We start from the raw sequence: 25,804 nt of genomic DNA, 5'->3' as shown, positions 1-25,804 counted from the left end.
CTTTCCTATCAATGTCCCTAGTGCCTTCTGATGTCTCTCCCTGCACTAAGATGCTGTGAAATGATTCCTCCCTATCCTTTCCCTGCACTTATAAATCGTTTTTCCTGTCTTTTTTTTTCCACAATCAGGTTTTTCCAATTGCGGCCCCTAGCGCCTTCTCACGTCTGTCCCTACACTCTGAACGCTGGAAAATGTCTGACTGTAAGATGGCTGCCGTATTTATAGGGCTGTGACATCACAGGTCTGGCTGACTGCTGATTGGCTGCATGCATGCATGTCAATCTGGGTGATCCCGCCTTCCCAGAGTTCCGTGCCCGATCTCCTCAGTCCTCACATTAGGAAAATTGCGATTCGTTAACACAAAGCATGAGGAAATTCACATTCGTTGCGAATCAAATTTTTCCTGAAATTCGGATCGAATTCCACTTCGTCAGCTTCGATTCGCTCATCTCTGATATATTTCAGCTATCTCACACAGAAGCTTTTTATTGCAATTCCTTTGGCTGTGACTGGATGCAGCATAAAGAGTTGTACAACTAGAAATTATTCAATTTGTAAAATCTGGCAATTTGCCCATTTCATACATTCTGCTGGAGGTTTCGGAGTATAGAGCACATGAATACCAGAGCTTTCCTACCTGGAGCTGGCTGACTGTGAACAGACTGGGATGCTGGCTTCGGTGTTAGTGTAGAAGCATGGTTCAGGCCATTTTCTGCTGGTGCCGGCCTTGGTTCACTGTTAGTTTCTGATGGAGCATCACCGGCTTCTGCCTACAAAAAAATACCAAAGCATACTGTCAATGCGTGCTAGATGACGCAGCATAACGAACTGATGGCATGCTTTCTTCTCTTGACATAGTTCTTGACTACAACATGATTTATTACTATTACAGATTATTTTCTAAGGTCTGTATTGTCTGGCCAAGTCTGCAGGGTGATGCCCAGCATAAAAGATGAAAGAAAGGACACAATGCAACCTTCTTGAGATTTGACAAATCATCTGAATTCTTGAAGAACATTATCCATAATGGTCCTTGAAAAATTGCAGAAGCAGTAACTGTACCTCCACCTTTATGTACATCCTTATAGACTATAACAAAGTGTGAATTTGAATACCCCTCTAGAGGCTGTCCAGTATTAGAAAAACATGGCTGCTAGCTCCCAAAAATGGCACTAATAAATTGTGGCATTGCAGCTGATCCCCATTTACTTCAATGGGGCTAAGCGACAACATCAGAGATAACCCATATACTGTATAGGTATGGCACCATTTATGGAAAAAGTAGCCATGTTTTCCTTATAATGGGCAACCCCTTTAACCCCTTCAAGACCCTGCAATTTTTTACTTTAAGGACCAGGCAATTTTTAGTAAATCTGACATGTGTCACTTTATGTGGTGATAACTTTAAAAAACTTTTACTTATCCAGGCCATTTTGAGAATGTTTTCTCGTCACATATTGTACTTCATGACAGTCATACATTTGAGTCAAAATATTTCATTGAAAAATTTCCAAATTTCAATTTCTCTACTTTTAGATTAGATAGTAATACCTCCAAAAATAGTTATTACTTTACATTCCCTATATGTCTACTTCATGTTTGGATCATTTTCAAAATGACATTTTATTTTTTTGGGACGTTAGAAGTTTAGAAGCAAATCTTAAAATTAAGAAAAGTTCCAAAACCCATTTTTTTTTAACAACAAGTTCAGTTATGAAGTCACTTTGTGGGGCTTACATATTACAAACCACCCATAAATCACACAATTTTAGAAACTACACCCCTCAAGCTATTCAAAACTGTTTTACTAACTTTTTTCACCCTTTAGGTGTCCCATGAGAATTAAAGGAAAATGGGAATTACATTTCTAAATTTCACTTTTTGTTTGTAGATTTTAAATTTGAATTTATTTTTTCTGCAACACATCAAGGGTTAACAGCCAAACAAAACAAAAAATCTATTACCCTGAATCTGGACTTTACAGAAACACCCAATATGTGCTCAAAAACTGATGTATGGGCGCACAGCAGGCTTCAGAGTGGAAGGAGCACCATATGGCTTTTAGAGAGCGGATTTAGCTGGAATGGTAATTGGGAGCTATGTCGCATATGAAGAAACCCTGAGGTGGCCCTACAGTGGAAACCCCCAAAAAGTGACCCTTTTTTGGAAACTACACCCCTCAAGGAATCTTTAAAGGTGTGTAGTAAGCACTTTGACCTCAAAGGTGTTTCCTAGAATTAGGAAACACTTGGCAGTGAAAATGAAAAATTGCATTTTTTCACAAAAAAAGTTGCTTTACACCCAAATTTTTCACTTTCCCAAAGGGTAACAGGACAAAATGCACCCACATTTTGTTCCCCATTTCCCACGAATACGGCAACACCCCATATGTGCTCAAAAAATTATGCATGGGCGCACAGTAGGCTTCAGAGTGGAAAGTGCAACATATGGCTTTAGGAGAGCGGATTTAGCTGGAATGGTAATTGGTAGCTATGTCACATATGAAGACACCCTGAGGTGGCCCTACAGTGGAAACCCCCAAAAAGTGACCCCATTTTAGAAACTACACCCCTCAAGGAATTTTTGAAGGTGTGTAGTGAGCACTTTGATCTCAAAGGTGTTTCCTAGAATTAGGAGTAACTTGGCAGTGAAAATGAAAAATTGCATATTTTTTCACAAAAAAGCTGCTTTACACCCACATTTTTCACTTTCCCAAAGAGTACCAGGACAAAATGAACCCCACATTTTTCCGCATTTCCACCCGAATACAGCAACACCCCATATGTGCTAAAAAAATTATGTATAGGCGCACAGCAGGCTTTGGAGTGTAAGGAGCACGATATCGCTTTAGGAGAGCGGATGTAGCTGGAATGGTAATTGGGAGCTATGTCACATATGAAGACACCCTGAGGTGGCCCTACAGTGTAAACCCCCAAAAAGTGACCGCATTTTGGAAACTACACCCCTCAAGGAATCTTTGAAGGTGTGTAGTGAGCACTTTAACCTCAAAGGTGTTTCCTAGAATTAGGAAAAACTTGGCAGTGAAAATGAAAAATTGCATATTTTTTCACAAAAAGTTTTTTTACACCAACATTTTTCACTTTCCCAAATGGTAACAAGACAAAATGCACCCCACATTTTTTTCCCCATTTCGTCCCGCCAAATATGGCAACACCACATATGTGCTCAAAAACTGATGTATGGGCGCACAGCAGGCTTCAGTGTGTAAGGAGCACCATATGGCTTTAGGAGAGTGGATTTAGCTGGAATGGCAATTTGGAGCTATATAACATATGAAGGCACCCTGAGTTGGCCCTACAGTTGAAACCCCCAAAAAGTTACGCCATTTTGTAAACTACATCCCTCAAGGAATCTTTCAAGGTGTGTAGTGAGCACTTTAACCTCAAAGGTGTTTCCTAGAATTAGGAAACACTTGGCAGTGAAAAAGAAGAAAGTTGCTTTACACCCACATTTTTCACTTTCCCAAATGGTAACAGGACAAAATGCACCCCACATTTTGTTCCCCATTTTCCCCCGAATACGGCAACAGTCCATATGTGCTCAAAAATGATGCATGAATGCACAGCAGGGCTCTAGAGTCAAACAGAAAAATATGAATTTTGCTGACCTGAATTGGCAGACATTGATTTCACAAGGGGTTAAAGGAGAAAATGTACCCCAGTATGTGTTCCCCATTTTCTCCCTATTCAGGAAACACCCCATATATGCTTGTAGCCTGCTGTACGGGCACACAGCAAGCAAACAGCAAAATATGGATTTTGTTGGCAGGCTTGAATTGGCAGATATGGATTTTAGGTGCCATGTCGCATTTAAAAAATACCTGAGGTCCCCAGAAATTAAAAACTATAAGAATTGACCGAATTTTGTAAAGAGCACCCCTGTACGAACATTTTAAGTGGTGGAAAGGGTACTTTTTTAGCAAACAGGTGTCTCACAGAAGGCAAAAACACTTGTTAAAGGATTTCAAAGCACACATTTGTGAAAAGGAAAGATTTCAAGTAGACCCCAATTTTTCACTTTCACAAGCAGTTAAAGGATAAAATGCACCCCAGTTTATGTTCCCCATTTTCTCCCCATTCAGGAAACACCCCATATGTGCTTGTAGCCTGCTGTATGGGCGCACAGCAGACAAACAGCAAAATATGGATTGGAAGATAAGGATTTTAGGTGCCATGTCGCATGTTAAAAAATTCCTGAGGTCCCCAGAAACGAAAAAGCTCAAGAAGTGACCCCATTTTGGACAAAGAGAACCCCCGTATGAACATTTTTAGTGGTGAAAAGGGTACTTTTCAGCAAACAGGTGTCTCACAGAAGGCAGAAACACTTGTTAAAGGATTTCAAAGCACATATTTGTGAAAATGAAAAATTACTAGCAAATGCGAGAAAAAATAATTCACTTTCACAAGAGGTTAAAGGAGAAAATGTACCCCAGTTTATGTTCCCCATTTTCTCCCCATTTAGGAAACACTCCATATGTGCTTGTAGCCTGCTGTATGGGCGCACAGCAGGGCTCAAGAGGCAAAGTGCAAAATATGTTTTTTGCAGGCTTGAATAAACAGACATGCCATGTCGCATTAAAAAAATTCCTGAGGTCCCCAGAGGTGCCTGTAGCGAAGTTTAACCCTTTCCTGTGCTGCTATAGTGCTGCCATTGGCTGGAGCGTTGTTCCAGCCAATCGCAGCGCTGGTAGGGGATGCCAAACACTGGAGTCCCCTGCCTGACCTCGGAGGAGACCGATGCTGACCAGTCACCTCCCCATGACCACCCCCACGCTCAGCCCAGCAGCTTCCTTCTGCTTCCGGCGCTGAGATGTGCCGGTCTTTATTGACCGGCCGAACGCAGCGCTTGGAGCTGCAGGGGGGCGGAAAGACACCATGCTGCCCTTACCCGGCATGGATGCCTGCCAGTAAGAGCAGCCATGGTGCCCCCATTTCCCCGCAATCCTGCCCCAGCACCCGGCGGACCTTGTGCCGTACATGTACGGTGCTGGTCCTTAAATCACGTCCAGCTGCGCCGTACATGTACGGAGCAGGTCCTTAAGGGGTAAAGGCTAGTTTCACATCTGCATTTTTAAATCCAGCAGGCAGAAGAACAGCCTCTTGGATTTCACAGTATCTGGCATAGCCGGACGCTGCCGTTCACCACCAGAGCAAACTGATTATAATGGGATCTGGCAGGGAACCAGACAGTTTCCAGCATGAGTGCGGGGCTTCGACCATGCAAAAATGGGTGCATGCACCCGTTTATGTCTGTCCGAAACCTGGCACTCATGCCTGAAACCAGCTGGATTCTCGTTGGATCTTATTGTAGTCAAGGGGGATCTGGCGGTGTATTGACCTATCTGGCAATGCCAGATAATGTGAAATGTGGCAGGCTGTTCCTCTGCCAGAACAGCCTGATGGATTTAAAAATGCAGATGTGAAACTAACCTAACAATCTTGATGAGAAGCCACATTGAAAAAGTTGTTTTACCCTTAGTGTGGCTTATAAGCTTTTTTTAAGCTGATGAAGAGGATCACTCTCCAAAACGTGTTATCCCTATAAGACTATCCCTCACTCCTGAGGCTGTGCAGATTGAGCTTCCATTCAAGAAATGACAGAAACACAAAAAAATTCAATTTTTCTTATCTTATCTCTTCCAGATAGTGTGGTTTATTAGCACAAAATTGCAGAAGAAATATTCAATACAATAAAATATAAAAAAAATATAATCTGAAGGGAATATTGTGTCCATTAAAGGTGTTGTCTGGTAGCAGAAGGAAACTGCACAAAACCATTAAGGGGAAAATAAATTTTTAATAATATGATGTTGTTAATGCTCTGACTGATACAGTATATAACTTATGTAAAGTGTGTAATGTATGACATTGGAGAAGCTTTTTGTCTGAAAAAAAAAAAGTTATGTAATATAATCAGGGTTGTGAGCTTGTTCTTTATATAACGTGTCAATATGAAACATGAGATAAACGTTATTGCCATCTAGTGGTTGTAATACATGTTTACAACTGTACCAAGATAAATCTGCCTCGCTTTGTCTCTTTCGCCATACATATACTGATGGGTGGAGAATTATTAGTTATCCTGGATTACTGGAGGCTAACAGAAATCTAAAATTTTACCTTTGAAGGGCATCTGACAGCAGATTTGTACCCATGAAACTGTCTGACCTTTTACGTGTGCACTTGGCAGCTGAAGACATCTGTGTTGGACCCATGTTCATATGTGCCCGCATTGTTGGAAAAATGATGTCTTAATATATGTAAATGAGCCTCTAGGAGCAACAGGGGCGTTGCCGTTACACCTAGAGGCACTGCTCTCAAGACAACTGCCGTGCCCTCTGCCAGGCAGTGAAAACATTATCACGCCCTGGCTCTGTCACATGAGACGTGGTCTTCACAGAGTGTGCTCTGGCCTGTATCACTGCTCCTTTTACTCACGTTTTGGAAAGAGATGCTTTTCTTCATCAGAGATACACTCATGTGCTCTTGGTCTGAGTACTTTCTCTGCCAGGGCAGGGGGAAACAAAGACTGGTATAAAACACTGGTCTTTGTAAATGAGCCCCAATATATCTGACTGCGAATTGGTAGTGTCCAAACTCTTTAGAGATGGATTTGTAACCTTTTTCAGCCTGATGAGCATGAACAACTCTTCTTCTAAGGTCCTTTGTTCATGGCATGATACACTTCCACAAATGTGCTGTGAAGATCAGACTTTGATAAATCCCTTTTCTTTAACAGGTCACCCACTCACACCTGTCATCATATCCCAAAAAAACTGATTCTAAATTCACCTTTGAAGTATCTGCTTATCCTAAATGTTCACATACTTTCCCCACTTACAGACGTGATATTGGACCATTTTTTTCAATAAATAAATGACCAAGGACAATATTTTTTACTCATTTGTTTGGTTTGGTTATCGTTATCTATTTTTAGGACTTACAGTATGTTAAAACTGATGCCATTTTAGGTCAAATTTATGCAGAAATATTGAAAATGCTGAAGGGTTTACAAACTTTTAAACTTCAATGTACATGATCCTTGTTTGTAGGGTCTGTGAGCCATTAAAAAAAATAATGCAACCAGGCCCGGGCCACCCATCTCTCCTGGAGCAGGGCAGATACATGGTCCTCCTCTATTGAATATGCTACCTTGATAAAATGTAGTATGCTGCAAATACACTAGTCAGACCCCCACCAACCACAATATGCAACAGATTATTGGCTGCCGGTTTATAGGAATTTTACTATATCAGATACAAGGTCCACGTTGATCATTGTTAATGGAAGTACTGTAGTAAGGGCACATCATGCTCCATATTCACTTGAGCAGGTTCTCACGTTTTTAACAGAGAAAGGTCAGAGATGAACAATGTTCTCCTAAAATAGCATCTCCAGTCACACACGTCCTAGATAGGGCACTCTTAGGAGACCGGTATTAGTCACGTTAAGACTAATGCCCTCATTCACACTACTGTCCCTTGTAGAAGGGTGGAAGCATGGAATTTCTTGGAACAGAACGTCCCCATCGTGTGGATGACATCAGTACTCTAAATGTAGGTCAAACTCAACAAGTCATTTATATTTTAAAGGACAGTTTCGGTGTATATTTATCCTTACAATTAGGAGTTAATTCAGTTCAGCTATTAAACCTCTTCTTAAAAGCAAATCTCCATCTTCAGTGGTGTTGGGCAGACTGGACACTCACAGTGCATTACTTACCATGTTCACTGTAGCATGCATTCTGCAGTAGTTCAAAAGCCTGGTGTACTATATACCACTAGCTGGTGGTTAGCATGGCAGGTACTGTGTTATATGTAGTACCCCAGACTTGGGGATGCTACTATAGTGCCTGTAGTTGCTGTGTTTTATACATAATGTTATGTATTTTACATGAAGTGGCCATGTATTCCAGCAGGGGAGGTAAGGTTTGGCAATAGTTTGCAGGAACAGGGCTAACCACCCTTTTTCCTTCCCTCTTGGTAGGAGTGGGCTGGTCTGACTTCCTGCCAGGAGGGGAAGTTCCAGTCTACTTAGTCAGTGCTAGGAGGAGAAGGGACAGGAGAGGTCCTGTTCTGATAATGGGGGAGCTAGGAAGCAACTTGGAGAGCACCCACTCCCATTAATCGTAACTTTTCCCCTGAGAGGGAAATTCAGGAACCATATACCCTTCTTCTGCAAAAAATAACTGCTAGAGACAGCCACAGGTGAAGCCTTGAGATTCCAGACACCAGAGTGATCAGTGGGCTACAGCTCTACAGACACTGCTGCAAGGTGAGGGACAACAGCTCAGGCACCATCACCTATACAACAAACACTAGGCCAGTATCACCAAGAGCAGAATTGTAGCCACCCAACCAGCCACCATACCTCCTCATCTGGTGCCAGAGACTGTACTTTGTAATTATTGCTGCTGGACGTGCCACAAGTTAAGTTTTGCACTAAGTATAGAGAAACTGTTATGCTCTTACTTCTGGCCTGATTCTTTAATCTACCTCCTCACTGCACTGACCCCAGGAAGTGAAGTTCTGAAAGAGTACACATGACACAACTCTTCATTGGGGCCACTACCATGTCTGTCCTGTACACTGGCTCCCACAGGAGCTCACTTCATGTATACTGCTGGTAGGTCGTTAGCATGGCAGGTACTGTGTTATATACTGCTGGTAGGTGGTTAGAATATCAGGTACTCTGTTATATACTGCTGGTTGGTGGTTACCATGGCAGATACTGTGTTATATTCCGCTAATTGGTGGTTAGCATGGCAGGTACTGTGTTATACACTGCTGGTTGGTGGTTACTAATGCAGGTACTGTGTCATATACTGCCAATAGGTGGTTAGCATGGCAGATATTGTACCATGCTAATGCATCAATTACTGCTGGTAGATGACTACTATAGTAGGCTAGTATACCATATGCTGTACTGCAGGTAGGTGACTATCATGGCATCTGCAGATTCCTGAAGAGGCTGTATGACTAGAGTCTCCAGGTGATTTGCACTAATACCACGGCATTGCTATGATTCGCAGGCAACTCCCTTACACTAAATAAAGTTGCAGGTGACCATGTAAATATTGCATTTGACTTGGGCGTATTACAGGCCTCCGGATATACCATACACCTACTGTACATCTGGGGTCTGATACCATACAGGTGTTGTCCTGATGTACAGTGAGCAGCTGGTGGTGATGTGCTCATGTCTGCTGCTATAATCAAAGATGATGGAAGCTTCTGTGGAATTACCTCTTTCTTCACTTCTTCTTCGTCTTCCAGCGTGAGTGCAGCCAGCTGTCTGGATCTTTGTTCCATCAAATTGACATATTTAATTGGATTTGACAAAGCTTCAATCACATCTGCGGGAACAGAAAATTGATAAAAGTCTCCTTAAATGGAATATCTCAGGGATCGGTATTAACCTGACAATGATAAAAATTGGGGTTAATATGCAGCCTGATAAATCTTTAAAGGGGTTCTGCACTTTCATTTAACTGATGATCTATCCTCTGGATAGATCATCAGCATCTGATCGGCGGGGGTCCGACACCCGGGACCCCCGCCGATCAGCTGTTTGAGAAGGCAGCAGCACTACAGGAGCACCCCGGCCTTCTTACTGTTTACCGCCGGCCCACTGACGTCACGACTAGTATCAACTAGAGTGGGCGGGGCTAAGCTCTGTTCACTTGAACAGAACCCCTTTAAAGAAACATAGAGTGGCGCTAAGCTGCTGCTATATGGCAACATATGCATTGCATCAGTGGGTCAGTTGAAATAATGCAGTATATGTACAGGTAGACGTGGTGTAGAGGATTTCCTAATGTCGGCAATAAATGTAAGAAGAAGACTTACGGTATATGTGCAACGGGCACCTTCCCCTCGGGCCCTCTATATAAATCCCTTTTCTTTAACAGGTCACCCACTCACACCTGTCATCATATCCCAAAAAACCTGATTCTAAATTCACTTTCTAATTATCTGGGTGTGTAGGAATGCCGAGTGGTATAGTGCGGCCTATCTGTCTTTTTATGTGTGTCACGGTGCTCCTACCTGGATACCGCTGGACCCCAGGCTTTGGCTCCTAAGCAATAAATAGGGGGAATAATTGAGGGATTTGAAAGAAAGATTGAGTCCAGACCTTGTATGTAGGTGAACAGCAGCTTTACTTGAGTAAATGTTTCTCCAAAACGGTTTACAGGCTTTGTCTTGGTCCCAGCAGGCGTTAGCATACAACTGGCAGGCAAACTCAATTCTGCTCTCTTTCTCTCACTCTGCTGTACTGTACTGACAAGCTTAAACAGTGTCCTTGCTTTCTTCTTGGTACTGCACTTTCTCTCTGTAGTCTGTCTTATGGTTATGCCAGGGAACTTTCCTCCTGGCTCCTGAGGCTTTAAGCTTTGGCCTCATGGCCAGCAGAGCTTAAGGTGCTCTGGCTGGCGTGGGCACGTCCAGTAAAGACGTGCCCCTGCACACCTGTCCCCTAAAGGGGGTAAGCTATACTGACTAGAACTTGTCCCCACCCTTCCTGCAGGAAATGGTACTAGCCCACTTCTCCACAGAGGGGGGTTAGAATGGAATGGAAGGTTCCATTCTATTTACATACAGCTCTGCCGTATTTGCTGCCACCTGCTGGTGAACCAGGCACATTACATGAACAGTTACATAACATTATTACAAATGCACAGTGTTGAGGGACCTGGAAATAAATATATAGGTGACATAGACGTTAGACCATAAAAAATAGTAGCAAGGTGCAGAAGTGGTAACACCACTCTGGGGTGTTACATATGTTGCAGATTCTGGGACATGATAATTACACCAAATGTGTCTAACAAACAACTGCAGATACATGTACCATATATAACATACAGCGTGGCCCATAAAAAATAGCCCGCCTCCAATATCACAATCACTATCTGCAGCATCACAAGCAGTATCAGCCAACATAATCCGACACAAAGATACATAGACGTGAACGGGGTCCCCTTTCAGCATCTTTTGTGACTTGTGGGAAATAAAAAATAAAAAAAAACAATACTTTTTTGTGGGCCACTCTGTATATGATATAGGAGTTCTGCTGACCTGCTGGTGCCACCTTGTGGTCATTGTGAGAAGTTACTGAAAGAGGATGTTTTACGAAAGTTCTAAGCACAACATTGGAGTGTACGCACCCCTGAGATGAAGGCTAATTGCTGGTAGCCTCAGAAACAGACCCAATCCCCCCCGTGATCTGCTGATTGCCAAGGAGTGTATTTTAGGAAGAGGGTTGTACTCACTGGAGACAGCACAGACAATGTCATCCGGTATAGGCTGAAAATATTATATTTGGGGTGTTAATAAAATATAGGCCCCGTCACAGAGTTAGTCAAAAATAGAAAAGTATGCAAGACTTTTTTTCTCCAGTGAAAAAAATGTTCTCCCGAACAGATCCTATTATCATCAATAGGATCTGTTAGTTTGTGTCAATTACGTGCTGAATTCGGCACTTCCGCTATTTCCGTTCTTCTGCTCCTATAATGGAGTAGAAGAACGGAAAACTATAGCGCTGATGTGAACGTAGCCCTACTTGGAATCAACATACTTTTTTCTTACATAAATGCAATCAAAGATCCGGCTCACCCCCACATAAAAAGGACTTTCCTCAGTGAATGAGTGGCCTGGAGAAGCTTGCCAATACGTAGAACAAAAAATCCCAGCACAACGATGAGACCCAAAAAAATGCCCACTTTATTGTCCAAAATTTGAAAAATTACAGCATGGATCACAATATGACTAGCAGATATTTATTTTGGAATACTCATTCCTTCATCAAGGCTTATTTTATAAGTTGTGATGAAGGATTGAATAATCCAAAATCCATAGCTGCTAGTCATGATGTGATTCATACTGGAATTTTTTAAATTTTCAACGATAAAGTGGATATTTTATTGGATCTCATTGTTGTGCTGAGATTTGTTGTTCTATACTCTTTTCCTTAATTCTAAAGATGGGAACATGATGCTACGCGGCAAGGAAGTTCCTCACCCAGCATTGCTGCCAACCGTCTCGAAATTTCTGAACAGCTCATAAACATCGGCAACTTTTTTCCTTTGTCCATGGAAAAAAGGCTGTTCGTACTTCACTAGATTATTTTGGTGGTTATTATCATCTTTTTACAGCTCACAATAAATGCTGGTAATGAGTTCTTATCAGTATATTGAGCTATAGACATGCAGGGATGGACTGGGAACTTAAAGCGGCCCTGGAAAAAATACTAAAAGTGGCCCCGTTTTGTAGTTGGGTCCAAATTGATGGAAGGCAGGGCCAGTAATACCATATTGTGGCACATTATGCCACACCAACAAAGCCAAATTTCACAATCCATCACAAAATACTGCCCACAGCACAAAATACATCCACAAAAATCTCCACTGGCCAGCCGTGGTCATCGTCTAACCGGGAAATTTTCCAGTAAGTTCTATGGCCAATCCACCCCTGGGATTACTTACAATCTTTATCATTCATTATGGTTTTTACAATTTGTCCGTACAAAATGTTGGCTGTTCAGGATTTTGGGATAAGTTGTCCAGAAAAAATGAAAAATTCTGGTTGATAACCCTGTCAACCAGGCAAGACGAATTCTGTTCAGCTCCATCCTTCTACATAGAACGAGTTTGAACACTACCCTTTCTTTGGATTCTCAAGATCAGCACTAAACTTTGCATTTCAACGGGCACCCTGTAATGATTCAATTCCCTGCACAGTGTCTTGGCTGACCGCAGAAGACCCCAGTGCTGACACCATGATTATCTGTAGACTTTGGGACCTGCCACATGTGCAGAGGTTGGACAACCTCTATTTTGTCACCCTCTATTTCAGATTATAATTGATCCTTTTTTTAATTGGCTGTAATGACTGCATTATTTCAATTTTTTCAACTTCAACACAAAAACACGAGAGGAACCGTACCTGCGAATGTGTCGGGGACGTAATCCTTCACTTCTATGCAGACAAAGATTGCTGGTAGAGTGAGTGGCACATTTTTCTCATTTCTCAGGCAGATATAGTGATAACCTGAGAAGGAAAATGATAGATGTTTCATAAAGCTTGAGGAAAGGGCAGAGGTACGGTGAGAGATTTTTCTTTCTGCATGAAAAATAGCAGCCGGGTCGCTTGGCGCTTTCAGATCTACATAATAGAATTTGCGAGACATCAATCAAAAATAAATCCAGAGACCAATATTTTGTGGTTTCTTAAAGGGGCACAGGCCGATACAGTCCTAAAAGAGCTCCAATTGACCCTATAAAAAGTTAATAGGTGCTCATTTAAAGGGTCTTTAAAGTAGAGTTTGTACCCCATACAGTTTGCATATTGTTGGCAGCACATCCCCTGTTTATATGGGGTGATGAGCTGTTGACACTCTAAGATTTTTATGGCTGAATAAAAAGATCTGATCACTGGACAAACCCGATGATTAGTGGGTGTTCAGATGGGTAATAATCACCTGAATGAATATTCCTACAAAAAGTCTTTCTTACCATCCTCTTAGCTGTAGCACTTATATACAATTTATTGTTCTGTTATCTTCCATCTCAGGCTTGGGAAACTCTGACTGTAGTGTCTTTAATGAGATGACTGACAGACAGTCTACAAGAATAATTGACCTTGATACTTCAGTTCTGAGACCCTCCACAAACATTTAAGTAGATCTGTATGAATAGTATTAGCAGATTTACTTTAGACAAGGGATCGTCTGACACTCCAGCTGTTCTCAAACTACATTCCCAGAATGTTATGGTCACTTCTATGGGAGTTACAAGAACAGATGAACAAGTGGGCATGCTGGGAGTTGTAGTTTCACAACAGCTGGAGTGCTGAAGGTTGCTGACCCCTGTTCTAGACGGAATGATCCTTTAAAGTGGTCCTCCCATTTTACACATAAATGCATATGCACTAGAGATAAGCAACCCTTTGAGATTCAATTTGTTTCAGGACAGAGAGAGGAGAGAGAGAAGGACACAGAGAGCAAGAGAGACTAGCATGCTAGTCTGGGTCAAGGTAACATATGCATTGTCTGGGGGTACTCTCCCCTTTGTGTTTCATCATTTCAATTTTCCCCTTTTTTTCCCCACTAAGTTTTCAATGGTAGCCTCAAACTGTTCAATCAGTGCTTTTTCATAATCAGATTTTCTCCTGGTTGTAGTCTCAAACTGTTCAATCAGTGCTTTTTCACAATAAGGTTTTTTGTCTATTGATGTACTTGCATCTCTATATAATGCTTCTCTGAAAAAGAGACATGCAAGAAAGGCTACTTTCACACCTGCGCTTTCCCATGATGGAAGCGTTTTTGCTGATCCATGACGGATTCAGCGAAAAAGCTGATGTCCCCATGACGGATTCAGCGAAAAAGCTAATGTGAAAGTAGCCTTAGGCGCCTTTTCAAAAGAAAATGAAAACTGTCTCATATCAGGAACCCAGCTTGTTCTGAGTAACCACCCTTTAACAGAGCTAAACAAGGAAACTGCTTGGCTGCCTGAGAGGCCTCGGTTGGGGTGCTATTTCTTATTATCGCCGAGTGTGCATGAGGAGTATCGTCAGCTAGTCAATGTTCCTCTGGGTTTCGGGGAAAAATATATGAAAATGAGCACATCTTACATTTCCTGGCATCAGATAGGCTTAGGAAAGCTAATCTGAATATCTTTCACATAAACCCAAAGGGGCATTGCCTAGCCTACAATACTCCACACATATGCTATGCATACTGGGCACTCTCCATAAGGAGAAAGTGTAATACCAGAAAATGCATATACAGTATATTTCCAAGCAACCTAGAGAAACGTACTTGTCTTTCTTTCTCTCATTTCCTCTCCTCTCTTTCTCTGGAAACAACAAATTTGGGAAATTCTAGATGGATCAGGTTTGTTCAGAATCGATTGATTCATCCTTAATATGCCATAAGTGATAATGATCAGGTGACCCATGATCCATATTTAAAATTCTCTTTAGATGCTTTTTACATAGAATTTTAATGGGAGTTACAGAAAGAGATGAACGAGCAGCACTTGGCTCTTTCTGTATCTCTATAGACTTCAATGGGAATGGCCTGGCGTAAGCATGGCTACCTCTCCAGTTCACATACTGCAGAGATCCTATGGATATACCATAAAAGTGTAAGATGGGAATACTCCTTTGGGGAGGCAATCTGAACAGATCCTGGGTTTTCCAATAATGGACTGCTCAGGCAAGGCTCATGACAACCCATATCTCAGGATGTAGTAAATGTGTTTTTCTTGTTCCATTATTTGATCGGATTGAACATTTTTATGTATAATGTTCTTACCTGGACGGATTGCATAAACAGGTAATATCCGGTGACCTATGAATTTCCCTCCTTCTTCATATGCCGATATTCTTAGACATGCAAGGGACGGAAGCACAACCTAACAGGAACATAACAAAAATCTGATTTATGGTACACAGGCATCACATTACTGTTTATGTATATAGACTAAAGGGGTTGTTCACCCTGTGGGTCCTCACAAGTATGATGTTGTTAGGGTCAGTCCCTACTATGATATCTATTACATTCCACATGGTGCTCCTTACAGCTCCACATACAGAAATATTGTCCCCTGGAAGCAATGGTTCTAGTGGAGAGCCATAATGAGACATATGAGGGAACATGCCACAATACTTTCTGTCTACTTCATACTGAATCCAATGGAATAAAGCATATTGTACTGTAATATGGCTCAGATTCGGAGGTTGTATGGTGATACAATACAGTCATGTGTGTCAGGTCCAAATTGAATATGAAAATGCTGCACGATTTCATATCCTAGGGGGAAAAAAACAGACCGGTGTATTATAGAGAAAATAAAAAATCGAATTATGAACCTTTTTAAAAACAATAGGCTCCTCCTCCCATACGGGATTCACCGCATTGCCTTGTGATGTCTTTGTTTTGAACGCTTTTCTTCTGGTATCAACTGGCAACCCGAACATATCCACTTCTACATAGGTGCCAACCTTCTTATCCGACAAAAACTGTCCTGAAATGATCTGAAAAGCAAAGAACATCAGCAGGAAGGTTTAGACAGGTAGGTAGATACAATAATAGTTAGATATGAGATAGATAGATGTTAGATAGATAGATATAGGATAGATAGATAGATAGATAGATAGATAGATAGATAGATAGATCATAGATAGATAGATAGATAGATAGATAGATAGATCATAGATAGATAGATAGATAGATACATACATACATACATAGATACAGTACATAAATAGATAGATATAGGATAGATAATAGATAGATAGATAGATAGATAGATAGATAGATAGATAGATAGATAGCAGAGTTGATAATATAAGCAGCACTGCAGGTCCAAAGTAAAATAGGGTGCCAGCAGATGTTGGAGCGATCCAATCTCCCAAAAATTGTAGAAAAACGAAAATATTTCACGGCACTCCAGAAGAAGTAAAATGAATGTCACTTTAATTCACCAACGCAACGTTTCGGTCCGCACACTGGAACCAGGTCACTGCTTGAGGAAGGTTCCAGTGTGCGGACTGAAACGTTGCGTTGGTGAATTAAAGTCACATTCATTTTACTTCTTCTGGAGTGCCGTGAAATATTTTCGTTTTTCTAGATAGCTAGATAGATAGACAGATAGATAGATATTAGATATATAATAGATAGATAGATAGATAGATAATAGATAGATAGAATTTACCTTTACAGACACTGTGTTTGCAACTATCCCATCTACTGTTGTCTCAGTAAAAGGATCAAAATGTTTATCTGGCCTTCTCATAAACTCAGGCTTCAGTCTGTATCCACATTTAGCATTATATTCATACATCCCCATATTAAGTTGCATAGGAAAATCTGTAAATGAGAAGAAAAACGTCAGCATGTACCAGGACTCTATACTGTATATCATTTTCCATTCTTCATTTTATACCACGTCATATGACATTTACCCATCGCCAGGGAAACAAATATTGTACCTGCTAAATAAACGTACTATATGTGAGTGTAAAGAAAAAGCGGCATGCCATTGTACACGTTGGAGATGTGATCAATGCTCTGATGCCAGATGTCATGGGTACTCATGCAAACAATGGCGAAAACCTCCTGAGCGAAAATCTCCCGTTTATTACAGTATTTGGGCAGATTATTAATTTGTCTCATCCCTTTAGAATTAAACATAGCTACAGAACATTCATGGCAGTCTGATGGTGAGACTGCACAGAAAGCACGGATTATCAGAAATCTCCCATAACAATTTAGGTTTCTTATATAATATTAGTCCACTCACCAGACATGTCATGCATATTAGAAGTACACATTAGTGATGTCTGTGATCTTGCACCATCACAATATTTCAACATGAAAGGGATTTAGGAGGGGTGGGGCGCTAAAAGCACAACATGGTACTGAAACTCACTCATTTATTTAGACTGCCATCGAAACGTGCGGACAGCTGCCGCTTCTCTGGGTTGCCAACTGTCCAGAAATTTCTAACCAGTCCATATAAATGGGCGACTTTCCTTTGTCAGTGAAAAATAAAAATAGATGTGTCCATAATTTTTTGGGGAGCTGGTGGTACTGATGATTTTGGTGGTAATTATCATCACTTTACAGCTCACAGTAAATTCTGGTAATGAGTTCTTATCGGTATATTGAGCTGTAGATGTATTACTTATAATCTTTATCATTCATTAGTGTGATTCCCATTTGTCCGTAAAAAATGTTGTTCATGATTTTTTAATAAGTTGTCCAGAAAAAAGAAAAATTCTAGTTGGCAAGCCTACAGCTTCTCCATGGATTTGTTCTGATTTTGAGGTGCTGGTGGTCAGCAGATGGCTGGTGGGTCCACATTCAGAGAAGTTAACCTGATTAGGCAATTATTTTAATGTGAAAGCAAAGAACAACCACTGTCCCTCTAATTTTGTCTTCAGATCTCTTCCCATTTACAGTAAAACTGGCCATACACTTTCAATAGTAGTCCTAACATACAGTATAGCAAATGAATGCCAGACACAGGGGTGCACCGCCAATGAGGTGAGGTGAGGCGATTGCCTCAGGCAGTACCAGGTAAGAACAAGAGGGGGGCATTGGAAGAGCCATGGGTAATGAGTAGCGTTGAGCGAACTTGCGATTTGCAAGTTCAGCGTTCGGGTTATCTAAGAATTCCATAATGGATTTCGTTACTAAGGACCATAACGGAATTCTATGACGGCATGCACCATGGAAGCCTATAAGAGGCGTTCCATATTGAGGTTCCTCATAAGAGAAGTCTATGGCCAGTATAGACTTCTATTATGATGGAATGCAATATGGAACGCCTCTTATAGGCTTCCATGGTACATGCCGTCATAGAATTCCGTTATGGTCCATGGTAACGAAATCCATTACGGAATTCATAGATAATTATTGAAGGGGAACTATCTGTGTGGTAATAGTATTTTCAGGGGGATTATCTGTTTTTGCAGTATATTATTGGTGAGCATAGTGGGCACAGTATTGGGGATGGCAGGATGGGGTGTTAAGAAGGTGGGGAGTAGCATAGGAAAGTAGGAAACTAAGATGTCTTTTTGTCAAACTCTGCAGGGACAAGAGATGGCTGAAAGAAATCATCATGGTGGTCTGGTCAGAATGGAGAAGATAAAGAAAGACCCTGTATGTTTGTAGCGCTGTATTTAATGTTTTACATGTATGTCTTTAACAATAGGGCTGGAGGAAGGGGTTAGATTAAGAAATTGGCATGGGGGAGTATGCCGTTTCTGTTTTCACCTCAGGCAGCAGGAAGGCTAGATGCACCCCTAGTCAGACAAGCATTTCATAGATATTAGATGGTTGATCAGTTCCACCAAAATCTGTGGGTTTAGCTGATTTAAATCATATGTGTATAGCCACCTTTACTGATGGATGTTGTGGTAATGGTTCTGTTCACATACATTTAGAGCCTCAGACACAAATTGCATCAAATATTAGGGGAAGAATAATGCTGCATGCAATGATCTTTTTCCCATAAAAACAACATGTTGGAAGTCATTGAGGTAGATTCAGAGCCAGTGTTATGTGCCATGGTACAGGTCCAACAAAGTGGTGTGTTTTGTGCAATAAACTGAACCCAACAGAGGTGTGAACAGAGCCTTTGAAATCTGTCATGGATGATAGAGGAGATGCCTAGGAAGAAATGATGGGTCTCTTATCTTCCATTATATTGGGAAACAGTTGGTTATTGTTAGCACATAAAATACTGTACATTGTCTATATCATTCTTCTCCATGTTTCTATATCGTACCTTTTGTAAAAGGCACCCTTTAGCCCACCGATACACCGAGCTACAACTGTTCATAGACTAAAGCCATTCCCCTTACCTATTGTTTGGAAGTTAAGAGCTACCATTTGACATCCCGCATTCCAAAAGACCTGAGGCATGTAGTTGGATGAATCTACTCGGGTTCCTTTTGGATAAATTCTACTAAGCTGCATTTTGTTATATCTGTAAGTTTCAAGTTAAGAATTGTGAAGAATCAACACAGGTAAAAAGGAGATCCTCATCAATGGTGTCAACATGTTGATTACTAGGGTTGAACATGCCAGATTCCCAGTAGACTCCATTGAATTGTCACGGCTGAGGATTGGGAAAAGCCTCAGCCGTGCGATACCAGAAGATGTAAGTGGCTGCTCGGCCAGGACGACAGAATTAGGGAGCAGGTCACCTCCTATCGCGTCCCTAATCTGACCCTGACTCCTAACCATATGAGCCAACCCTGATGGTGGGAGGGCTCATACACCGGAACCTAATAATCCCTGCTAGCCCTCAGGATTGCCCTGGAACAAGGAGCAGGGTAAGACGACCTGTTCCTCCTAGGCACGGAGAAACAGGAGTCTCACTGGCCAAGCTGCAAGGAAAAGGGGTACCAAAAACAGACCTAGGGATATGGCAGGTGAACTGCAGTAGTTCCACCTACCTGCCACAGCCTTGCTGACTGGATCCCTGTGCTGACACGCTGATGTCCACACCATACTTAAATGGACACAGCCAACACACAAACACAAACACACACACAGGAACCCAGATCCATAGCTGCATTAAATAACAAAAGGAATACAACATCAACTTAACGTATAAACATCTATGACCACAAGGGTGGCCCTCACTGGCAAATGGTATAAAGTAGGAGGACGACTCCAGCAGACCATGGCTGAAGTACCCCTCTGACTACTGCTCTCAGCAGAGGCTATATAGGCCCAAGTAGCCACACCCACACGGATACACCCAGTGTTCACACACACAGGAGGGAGTTAACCCTTCCTACACCAGGCAAGGGAAAACAGCCACATACAGGGAAGGTGTACAAACACTTATCACACTGCAGCTGTTACCGCAGGCAATGACATGCGTGGCAACCGTGTCCTGGGAGTCAGCCAGAAGGCCGAGACACTGCCACCACATGTACACAATACAACACGTTGCCTCGGGCAGCCACAAGTGAAGGGAAAATGTCACAGTGCACACACCCAAACCTCGTGCACACCAAACATATAAAAAGGCACACCTACAAAGACAGGTTGCCAGGTGCAACGGCATGCAGATTGCAGCAAGCTGCCTAACAACAGCTCAGGCTGCTATACTGCCAAGTACAAACATGTTGCCAGCGGCAACCACATGTGAGGCAACAATCCAGCCGCCCTCACAATGTGATTGACAAAAACCAAACCGCAGGCAACTGCATGCGGATCAGGAGTCACGACCATGACAATGGTCGTGACATGAATATATTTATTAATCAAATTTTCAATTGGTCTTTATAAAAAAAAAATGTTCAGTAATTTCTGAGATACAGAGGTTAAAAAGCAGTCTATTTGCAAGCTGTCACTTTCTGTTTTCTTTGAATCCCATCATCTGAAGCTCATGTGTAGCCCTTATCTCTGATCTCCTGACCTCATGAATTTTTATTTAAGCCATATTCTTATCAGTTTGAAAAACAATTGAGCTAAAATGAGTGTTTGAGGTCAGTACATCTACAGCAGTAGAGCTACAACTGAGCCATCAGATGATGAAATTCAAAGAAAATAGAAAGTGACAGCTTACAATTAGACAGATTTTTGACTACTGTATATCAGAAATGAAAATAAAAAAACATTGCAAATTCTTAGAAATGATGTTTAACATAAAAACATGATTTAAATAATAGGTCATTTTCAAATGTCACATTCCCTTTAAAGAGAAAAACCATCTGAGAAAATGAATTAACTCCTACCACTCCAGAACATGGCCAACATTGTAACAGTGCTCTTTTAAGTTCTAGCCCAGGGATGCTCAACCTGCGGCCCTCTAGCTGTTGGAAAACTACAACTCCCACCATGCCCTTCTATAGTCTGATAGCTGTAGGCTGTCCGGGAATTACACTATGGGAGTTGTAGTTTTCCAACAGCTGGAGGGTCGCAGGTTGAGCATGCCTGTTCTAGCCATACCAATCCTGACTTGCGATTTAGAAGAAAATAACCCTGTTTCTGTCCACCTTTTTCAATGTAGAAAAAGTATATGTAGGCATATGGTAACGACAACATGCAACAACCTGCAAAATAATCACATAGGGATGTCTGGCCAGATTATTATAGTTTTAATATCATTCCAAATGGTTGGCAGAATGCTGGAGAGTGACAGATGTACTAGTGCATCTCAATAAATTAGAGTATCATCAAAAAGTTAATTTATTTCAGTAATTCAATTCAAAAAGTGGAACTTATATAGCTTCATGACACACAGAGTGATCTATTTCAAGCATTTATTTCTTTTAATGTTGATGATTATGGCTAACCGCTAATGAAAACCCAAAATTATAATATTGCGAAAAAGTTTAAAATTGTAGACTCATGGTGTCACACTCTAATCAACACAAAACACCTGCAAAGGTTTCCTCAGCCTTTAAATGGTTCCTCAGTCTGGTTCAGTAGGCTACACAATCATGGGGAAGACAGCTGACTTGACATTTGTCCAGAAGACAGGACAAGGAGGGTAAGCCACAAAAGAGCATTGTTAAAGAATCTGGCTGTATCCAGGCATATTAAAGAAAAAGTGTGGTAGAAAAAGGTGCACAAGCAACAAGCATAACTGCAGCCCTGAAAGGATTGTCAAGAAAAGACCATTTAAGAATTTGGGGGAGATTCACAAGGAGTGGACAGCAGTCGCAGTCAGTGCTTCAAGAGCCACCACATACAGGCGTATTCAGGATATGGGCTACAACTATTGAATTACTTGTGTCAAGCCACTTATGACCCAGAGACAATGTCAGAAGCGTCTTACCGGGCCTGTGATGAAAGCACCTTCGTCACTGGGAGTTGGAGAGGCCTGCTTGCCAGCCTCTTGCCCTGTGACTATGACCCTGGGACACTATTTGGGCATATTGGATTTCAAAGGCTCTGTTTCTGCCCCGTGGACTTTTTACTGGAACTATTTGGGGCATGGGACCATGTGCACGTTGTGGCAAAAATAAGACTTCCAGGAAATTCCTGAACCCCTGAACCAATCTGAGTGATTTTTGGATAGGTTGTTCACCCAGATCGAGGCTATCAGGGGACGTAACGTTTATGAGGATATGTGGTGTTTTGGGGTGTTTTCTGTGATTGGGAAAAATGTGTATTTTATGCCTGTGAGTAATTAAGTCCATTGTGTTTGTTAAAAATATCACAGTCAGAGTCCATTGTGTTTGTTAAATATGTCACAGGCAATGCCATTGTGTTGTTAATTGCGTCACAAACAATGCCTATTCTGTTATTGATTGTGTCACAGGCAATGCCATTGTGTTTGTTAATTGCGTCACAGACGATGCCATTGTGTTTGTTGAATGTATAGTTTTTGTGTTTAAACTGTAAAACTGTAAAGGAATGGCTGCTATGTTATGTCCTCAAACAGGTCCAGACTCCACAGGGGTGGTACCCTTGTTGGAAAATGTGTAATAAAAGGCAATGCTTGTGTGGTCAATAAAGAGTTCCTGTTTTACATTCAACATAGAGCCTCGTCTCATGTGTGTGGGGATTGCTATACGCTGTATACTCCCCTGGCTATAACCCCTAGCTCTTGTAAGAGCTGTTCCTTGTTCCTGTGGTGGTTACGGTGTCGAGCGGAGTGCTTGGAGTCCTTGGGAAGCACTAGGAGCAGTCGGGGTGCCAGGAGATCCGTTACAGGGGCTCAGGAGAAAAAGAACTGGACTGTTGCTAAGTGGTCCAAAGTCCTGTTTTCAGATGAAAGTAAATTTTGCATTTCATTTGGAAATCAAGGTCCCAGAGTCTGGAGGAAGAGGCACACAATCCAAGTTGCGTAAGGTCCAGTGTGAAATCTCCCCAGTCAGTGATGGTTTGGGGAACCATGTCATATGCTGGTGTCGGTCCACTGTGTTATATCAAGTCCAAAGTCAACGCAGCCATCTAGCAAAAAATTTTAAGCACTTTATGCTTCCCTCTGCTGACAAGCTCTATGGAGGTGCTGATTTCATTTTCCAATAGGACTTGGTACCTGCCCACACTGCCAAAAGTACCAATACCTTGTTTAATAACCATGCTATCACTGTGCTTGATTGGCCAGCAAACTCACCTGACCTAAACTCATAGAGAATAGGGAATCTATGGGGTATTGTCAAGAGGAGGATGAGAGACACCAGACCCAACAATGGAGACGAGCTGAAGGCCGCAATCAAAACAACCTGGGCTTCCATAACACCTCAGCAGCGCCACAGGTTGATCGCTTTCATGTCACACTTCATTGATGCAGTAATTCATGCAAAAGGAGACACCACTAAGTATTAGGTATGTATATATTGTACATACTTTTCAGTAGGCCAACATTTCTGTATTGAATATCATTTTAATAGATCTTTTATAATTGTTTAATTTTCTGAGATACTAAAATATAATCCTCAACATTAAAATAAATAAACTCTTCAATTAATATATATAATATATGAGTTTCACTTTTTAAATTGAATTACTGAAATTAACTTTTTGATGATATTCTAATTTATTAACATGCACTATTAGGTCTAAAGCACAGGAAGGGCTGCAGACTGTGCACTATACAGCAGTATGCATGTCACAAGCAGTAGATGAACTCTAGCCCTCTGAAGGAAGAAGCACAGTGGAATATACAGAAACAAGCAGGCAATAATATGAAGTCAACAATACGCAGGTTTTCCTCCCAGTATTATTGGTTTGCTGCTATATAATGGTTCAGGCATATTTTGGCAAATAATCTACAGGTATAATTTAGAAACCTGTTAGCCAGAATCCATAAAGTGCTAGCAATGGCACTTTACATGATTACAGGTGAGAATTGAAGAATATCCATCTATTGTACTATTGGTCCAAAGGGCACAAAAATGTTGCACTATTTAGCTTTAGGACTTAATAAAAGAAATACAGACCCATACGGGGACTACCGCCTTCCACCTCCGCCAACAGTATATGATAGCTGCCTTGTAAACATGCACATACTGTACATGGCAGCCCGTAACTCACTGGTCAGAGGGGTTGTAGGCATTTCATTCATGAACACAGCAGATTACAAGTCCAGTTTCATTACTAGGCTCCATTAGCCAAACGGCACAACATTTTTTGGTGGTGTTTGGGCTAATAGTTCAGTGGACTCACCTCCAGAGTATGTGGACCTTACATAGTATATACCATGTGATGTCAGATTAAGTTTAAGCATTATTTAATAGTTTCTTTCTCCATTCTGTAGACCCAAAATTCATAGACCTAGTGGAAGCCACAGCTAAAACATTGAAATATTGTGAAGAGTTAAGCGAACAGAAAAATGCAGGTTCTCCACATGGTGAACCTTAGATCCACTATGGGTGTACAGTTCTTTCTATTTTATATTTTTAGCCATTTTTCTTCAAATAGATCTGGATTGGCAATTTGGCAGCTCACGCCTTTACCAGAAGAGCCACTGTTCCTCAAAATGTATCAGTTATCATGTAAAATTCATAAACCAGTTATTGAAAGGATACTCGACAAACTCTACGGGAGATTTTGTCAGCTGCTCAAGCCCCTTGGTTTCCACAAAGGAGGACATTTCATAGCTCTTGTTTCTCTCTGCAAAGAAAACATAAGAACAGATATAATATTCATGTAGTAGTTCTAAATAGACAAATTCTCAAAATTCTCGAAAAGTTATGGTCCTTCTGTCAGTACAGTAGACTAGTAAATGATCATGTACTGTAAGTAGTTATCACAGTAATCATGAGACCTACTACTATACAAAATATGATCTACGGTGCCTGTCATCCAAACTACTGGTGCCATGAATTTGTCAGAGTTAAAGGTGTACTCCAAGATTTTAATATTGATGGCTTATCCTCAGGACAGAGAGATGTGACTACTTGGTCACAGCTGATAGTTAAGGGTGTGGGGTGTCGGAAGCCTGATGATCAGATATGGGTGGCCTATACTGAGGATAGGCCATCAATATTAAAATTCTGGACAACCCCTTTAAGGAAAGTTCATTCTTTCAGTGCATAAAAAGACTTTAATTCCATTAGACGCAACATAAACTTCTATTTTTCCTTCATATAGGTGCAAACCTGATTTTGACTTAAAAGGGCTGTTTGAGAAAATTAACAAAATGGTTTAAAATTTTAAAAAATTAAAAAATAAAATGAAGGGATACTTACCTCTTTCTCCAGTGCCATTCTTTGGTTTGCTGGTCCAGTCTTCCTGACTCTGCTTGTTTTGCAACATGCACTGGTGACATGCAGGCATACATCTTGTAATCACTGCAGCCA

General features: G+C 41.3%; 1 protein-coding gene across 2 annotated transcripts in view; it reads right to left on the bottom strand.

The window, feature by feature from the left end:
• PLCB1 (phospholipase C beta 1) overlaps positions 1–25,804 on the bottom strand; it is an 895,755-nt gene that overhangs the window by 159,531 nt on the left and 710,420 nt on the right. For both annotated transcript variants that reach the window (XM_040429862.1, XM_040429863.1), the window contains exons 17-24: positions 25,031–25,115; positions 19,394–19,518; positions 16,738–16,892; positions 15,893–16,057; positions 15,336–15,435; positions 12,965–13,069; positions 9,266–9,375; positions 638–770 (exon numbers count right to left, since the gene is read on the bottom strand). In XM_040429862.1, coding sequence (XP_040285796.1) covers positions 638–770; positions 9,266–9,375; positions 12,965–13,069; positions 15,336–15,435; positions 15,893–16,057; positions 16,738–16,892; positions 19,394–19,518; positions 25,031–25,115 — 978 coding nt within the window. The remainder of the gene's footprint in view (positions 1–637; positions 771–9,265; positions 9,376–12,964; positions 13,070–15,335; positions 15,436–15,892; positions 16,058–16,737; positions 16,893–19,393; positions 19,519–25,030; positions 25,116–25,804) is intronic.

Source organism: Bufo bufo, chromosome 4 (genome assembly GCF_905171765.1).
Source record: "Bufo bufo chromosome 4, aBufBuf1.1, whole genome shotgun sequence".
NCBI classification, from domain to species: Eukaryota; Metazoa; Chordata; class Amphibia; order Anura; family Bufonidae; genus Bufo; species Bufo bufo.
Note: the sequence above shows the minus strand (reverse complement) of the source record. Positions and strands in the feature narration are given on the sequence as shown.